At 31.8% G+C, this 6,000-nt stretch overlaps 1 protein-coding gene across 3 annotated transcripts in view; it reads left to right on the top strand.

Moving 5' to 3' along the window:
* Positions 1 to 4,694, top strand: part of LOC111712043 (N-acetylgalactosaminyltransferase 6) — a 16,530-nt gene extending 11,836 nt beyond the window's left edge. For all 3 annotated transcript variants that reach the window (XM_023486552.1, XM_023486549.1, XM_023486550.1), the window contains 8 exons: positions 954 to 1,001; positions 1,101 to 1,175; positions 1,264 to 1,345; positions 1,680 to 1,750; positions 2,198 to 2,321; positions 2,583 to 2,675; positions 3,503 to 3,595; positions 3,941 to 4,694. In XM_023486552.1, coding sequence (XP_023342320.1) covers positions 954 to 1,001; positions 1,101 to 1,175; positions 1,264 to 1,345; positions 1,680 to 1,750; positions 2,198 to 2,321; positions 2,583 to 2,675; positions 3,503 to 3,595; positions 3,941 to 4,051 — 697 coding nt within the window. In that variant the 3' untranslated portion in view covers positions 4,052 to 4,694. The remainder of the gene's footprint in view (positions 1 to 953; positions 1,002 to 1,100; positions 1,176 to 1,263; positions 1,346 to 1,679; positions 1,751 to 2,197; positions 2,322 to 2,582; positions 2,676 to 3,502; positions 3,596 to 3,940) is intronic.
* Positions 4,695 to 6,000: the final 1,306 nt, after the last annotated feature.

Raw genomic sequence — 6,000 nt, 5'->3', positions numbered from 1 at the left:
GTATCCTGTATCCTGTATCATGTACCCTGTATCATGTATCCAGTATCCAGTATCATGCACCTAGTATCATGTACCCAGTATTTAGTTTGTATATATGTATGAAGCCAATTTTTTACAGATTGATTCTTGCTGAAGAAGTTTAAACCCTCTTACATGAACTGAACACAAAGGACAATGAATGAAAAATTGAATTTGAATGTTTTTTTTTCAAAAATGGAATTTTTTTCGAAAATTGTACTGATTGTACAGATTTTTAAAAAAAATGTACGGATTTTTAAAAAAATGTACGGATTGGTTTAAAAAATGTACGGATTGTACGGATTTTTTAAAAAAAAATTGTACGGATTGTACGGATTTCTTCTGAAAATGTACGGATTTTTGTACGGATTTGGTCAAAAAAGTTTTGGCCACCCTGTATCTTTAAAAACGGATTCTGAAAATGTATCCACCCAAAAGTACGATTTTGAAGTCGACTTTGCGCTCAAACTCAGGACTTACAGATCTTTAAAAAGTTTTATATGTCTCAAATGAATCCTAAAGACTTTGTCCACGACACTGCATACTCACTACTCAGTTCAACTACCTTACATAGCCGGTCACTCCCTTTAAGTCCTCGAAGATAAGCAGATTAAGTTTGTTCTTTCCATTTGTATCTTGGGAAACATGATGAACAATGTTAGAAAAAAGTTTTTTTCGCAAAACAAAATTCCATTGCAACAACCGGGTTTTCCGACAAATGAAGTTTAAAATTTACAAATGGAAGTTCCATGAGACTTTAGTGATATTTATTGGAATTCCCTGCGGTTCAAGGTACTTGCCAAATAGTATATAGAAATACGTTTTATAATTACCAATCAATCAATCAATCACGATTTCAGTTTTCATATTATCCAATAATCTTCCGAGTGGCGGCATTTTTTACCGTCAATTTTTTGTAATTTCATTTTGTTTAGAAAATACTCCCCTTTTGGCGGGGCAGGAAGAGGAGACTATTTAGGAAGGTACGTAAATGTGTTATTTAAATGAAAACTTGAACAAAAATAACTAATACAGAGTGATCAGTCAAAAATCAGATTTTTGTTTTGATTTTTTTTGTTCAGGAACTATAAGCGCGTGGCAGCAGTGTGGATGGATGAGTATGCAGAGTATGTGTATCAGCATCGACCTCATTACAGGTAGAGACATGTTTTTTTTGTTTGTTTTTTTTAAGAAAGAATTGATTTTTTTTGTGTTAGTTTTCTTTGAAAATATTTTCTATTCTAGGAATATAGACCCCGGAGATATTTCAGAACAGATTGCACTCAGAGAAAAACTGCAATGCAAACCTTTTAAATGGTTTATGCAGGTAAGACTGGTCTTTGAGAATTAATTTGTCTTGTAGAAACATCTCCGATTCGAAATCATTTCAATTTAAAATTCTTTTTTTGTGTTTATTTCAAATAGATTTGTATAAGATTAATTGTTTCCAGGGACCGAGTTTAATGAATTGGAAAGGTCGCTAAACTACGTACCGTCCGGTTTAAATACTGTATCACCAATTCAAATCATCAAGAATCTTTAACTTTGAATAGGGGATCCAGGATTTGAACCGGCGGTATGTAGTTACGCTACATGGCTCAATTCATTACATTCGGTCCCAGAAAATATAAACTCTTGGTTTAAATATTTCTAATGTTTAGGAAGTTGCATTTGACCTTTACAAACATTATCCTCCAGTAGAACCTGCCGACTTTATAGGAGGAGAATTCAGGTTAGTCCAGTTAAGTTGGGATTAAGGGTTCTGAAATTTAAGGCTAGGGTCAGTTCTTTGACATCTGTGGGTTCATCAACCAATTTTAGTCAACTTGTGCATGAACTATACTTGATTTGATTGAAGTTAAATTAACTAAACTAACTCGTTCAATGGTTCATGTCCTTAATATTGCTCCAGGGTCATTTCCTTGAAATCTGTTTGGTTCTTGAAGCAGTGTGAGTCAATTTGTGCCCGAACCATGCTCACTAAACGTACTCGTTCATGCTCTTATTCTGAATTCTACAAAGGTATTTGATGAGGAGGTTGATTTGAATCCCCGGGTTGGATCAGGTTTAGACAATAAATACTGGATCATGGATCAGATTCAATATTTAATATGATTATTATTATTATATAATATAAAATAATCCCACCCAAGTAATAGCAAATATCACTATTTTCTAGATCTAAAGAGAATCCTGAATACTGTGTTGACTCTAAGTTTGTCCGAGCCAATGAAAGAATAGGATTTGAACCGTGTTCCAAGGGGACCGGTGGAGAACAGAAGTTCTCCCTTACCTGGAGAAAGGTAAAAAAGATTTTAAAAAAGTAAATATTTTTTGTGATTTGAATTCGTGCCTGGAGGGGTTTTTAGAAAATATTTTTTTCCTAAAAGTTTGGTATTAAGGTTCTTTTTTTCGCTGAATTTTAATGATAAATGATTAGTTGAGCAAAAATGTTTTTAGTGGGAAGTAATCAAAAAGAATAAAAAAATATACTCCCCTGATACGTTCAAAATTTGCTGTTAACATCCCTAATATTTAACACATTATGGACGGATTTGTTTTAGGATATCCGACCGAGCAATAGGAAGAAGATATGCTGGGATGTTTCTAGTTACGAGGCTCGGTCCCCGGTTCTACTCTATGATTGTCATACTCAGGTAGATTCATCGGAAGCCCATGTTGCGAGAAACTCATTTTATATGTTGAGATTTCACTGGTGAGTGGTGACCTTGTTTCAAATCGTGAATATCCTCTGTTTGGTTCGTTTTTTTCCTTAGTGTAACCCAAATGAAAAAAAGCTTTTTTAATTGTTTTTCTCCGCGGCGCAGCAAAATATATACACTTCAATCAACACAGATCAATTTTTATTTTCTTATTATTGGATAGGTAACTCTAAACATGTTGGGAAGGGGGGGGGACGTTTGGCGCGCTCCCTGTAGTTTTTTTGTAGTTTTTTTAACACTATCATCGTGAAATTTTTTGACTTAATAGGTAAAAATTTTAAGGATTTTTTGTAAAAAATATTTTTTTTGATGCATAGGGTTGGGTACAGGGCGGGAAAAGTCCGGTCTTTGAAGAAACTAATCTAAAGTATAGCCCATAACTTTTTTGTGACTAAAGCAAAATAACTTAACTATATTTTCGAAAAGTCCTTGAAAAATGGATGTAGAAACATGTGTCACATTTTGATATTTGTTTATAAACAATAAAAAAAATATTTTTTTCTTTTTTTTTGACTTTCCCTACCACCCAAACGATTAAATTATAGGTATAATTTTTTTTCAATGAGCTGGCCTTCAAAATTTGGCCTATGTTTTATAAACATGCTGTTCAATCCTATGCCTATTCTCTAAGGCCTTTTTTAGGGGATGGGGGCTATACATAGATTTAGACCCCCAGCCTTTATAGGGTTAATGGAATATGGGATATGGATGGATAAAAGATGGGTGGGTAATTTCAAATTATTAATTAATTGATATTTTAGGGTGGAAACCAAGGTTGGAGCTATAACCAGGAAGAACAATGGATTGTTCATGGAGGGAATCCTCGTTGTCTAGATGGAAACCCTGAAACCAAGGTATTTGTTTTCCAGATATTAATACTTTATTAACACAGGTTTATTTTTGTTTGATTTTTAATATAAATATATTTTAACAAATGTATAAAACCCTTCTTTTATTTTTCTTCTTTTTATCTAATTCTTAAAGTTTGAGAGTTTTTTCCCTGATTCTTTTAAAACTTACAAATATGTATTAAATTATGTATTCATTACATGTTTACCAACACTAATTAACTTGTAAGGGTTTTTTTCTTATTCGTTCTTAAGGCAGTACTTTTGTTTTGTTAGCAGTCTGCAATCTACCATTGAATACTGTACTAATGCAAATTGAAAAGAGTAGAAGATTAAAATGATAATTTTTAGGAGCTGTATGTATCAAAATGTGATAGAAGCTCTAAAACTCAGAAATGGATTGTAGAGAATATAAACACAGAGCAGCTCAAGAAATGGGAGGATCCGACCAAAGATTTATAAAAAGATTATTTATGACACCCTGGAGTAGTAGAAACGTTTACTAGTCGAATCTATCTTCTTGTCAGCTGTAAAAAAAGAACATTTTGAATCAAAAAAAACAACTTTATGTGTATCTCACTGTAGACTGTAGAGAGATTTGACAAAGGGAAATATTGTTAGAAATCAACCTAAAAGTTAATACCTTGGTTGAAGGAAGGATGACTCACCCCGATATTTTGTTTAGCGAATATTAATTTCATTTTTGAAGCTCATAAACTAAATATTTTTTAACAAATTAAATTGATTAAGCAGGAAAACAGAAAATCAGCTGTTTATTTAGTAGTTACTGTAAATATGAACATTAAAAATCAAATCCAATAAAAAGACTAAATATTAACTTCAATTTGTGGATACAAATGTTATTTCATTATTCATAGTTTTAAAATTTTTATATTGTACCAATGTACTTTTGTACTCCTGTGAACGCTTGTACAGTGTACATTGTACACACCTCTGTATGTACCATTCTTCTATTACCAACACCACCTGTGATATATGAAATGCATTCCAATTTACCAAAGTTTATAAAAACAAATGTTGGCATTTAACCAAAAATCTACATTCCACGATTTTATGTCTTTTTAAACCACAATTTCATTTTAAGGCCAAATTTTGAATTTTAGAATCCCAATTTCATTTTAAGGCCAAATTTTGAATTTTAGAATCCCAATTTCATTTTAAGGGCAAATTTTGAATTTTAGAATCCCAATTTTATTTTAAGGGCAAATTTTGAATTTTAGAATCCCAATTTCATTTTAAGGGAAAATTTTGAATTTTAGAATCCCAATTTCATTTTAAGGGAAAATTTTGAATTTTAGAATAATCGTTCTCTAGGACAGACCCAAAGTTTGTTCATTTTACTGATTAAAACATAAAAACGACGTGCTGATAAAAGGGCTCAAAGGTTTATCAAACATCAGAAATTTGACATTTTAAAATCTCTTATTTCTGAAATTTTAGCAAGTATTGATAATTTTACCACAATTTTCAATTAAAAAGCATTAATAACATAAGCCAGGGCTTTATCTAGTATTAATTTTGGTTAAGATTGTACAGAAACTGCCATATTCTTACATATATAAATTTTTTCACAATAGCATTTACGGCCATAGAATTCTTCACAAATAGTCCTCCAAAACCTTCACAAATAGTATCAAAAGTCTCAAATTTGTCACAACCAATATCTTAGTCCTTCAAATTTGTCTCAAGCAGTATAACATAGTCCTTCGAATATGCTACATCAATCTTCACAACTAGTATCTAAACCATAAAGTTCTTCACAAATAGAAGCTGAACCCTATAATCCTTCACAAACAGTATGTAAGCCCAGAAAATCCTTCGCAAGTAGTTATCTTAAGTCCATCAAATCTGCCGTAATAGTATTTTAATCCATCAAATCCTTTAAAAGTAGTATCTTAGTTCATCAAATCCTTCACAAATGGTATAGTAGTCCATCAAATCTGCCAAAAATAGTATTTTAGTCCATCAAATCTGCTACAAATAATATCTTATTACATCAAATCTGCCACAAACAGTATCTAAACCATCAAATATCCCAAAAATGATATCTTATTACATCAAATCTGCCATAAATGGAAAAGTCCTACACCACTCGCCGCAAAATCTTTTGACAAACACCTTACATAAGCTTGCTATTTGACAAAAACTATTATTGGTAAGCAGGGACCTTTATTTCAAGTTCATTTCTAACCAAATGTTTCTTACAAAATGTCAAGAGAGAAAAATATCTGTTATTCATTTGGTAAAATTTTATTATAGAAAGATCCTCACCTGATCAAAAGGGCTGCAGAGGATATATATGATACAATGCTGGAAGAGATCATTCTCGGGGTAATCCATTTTCTTTTTTCTCTAGCCGATTTTATTTTTTAAATGATTAGTTTAGATGA

Source organism: Eurytemora carolleeae, unplaced genomic scaffold (genome assembly GCF_000591075.1).
Source record: "Eurytemora carolleeae unplaced genomic scaffold, Eaff_2.0 scaffold1088, whole genome shotgun sequence".
Classification (NCBI taxonomy): Eukaryota; Metazoa; Arthropoda; class Copepoda; order Calanoida; family Temoridae; genus Eurytemora; species Eurytemora carolleeae.
Note: the sequence above shows the minus strand (reverse complement) of the source record. Positions and strands in the feature narration are given on the sequence as shown.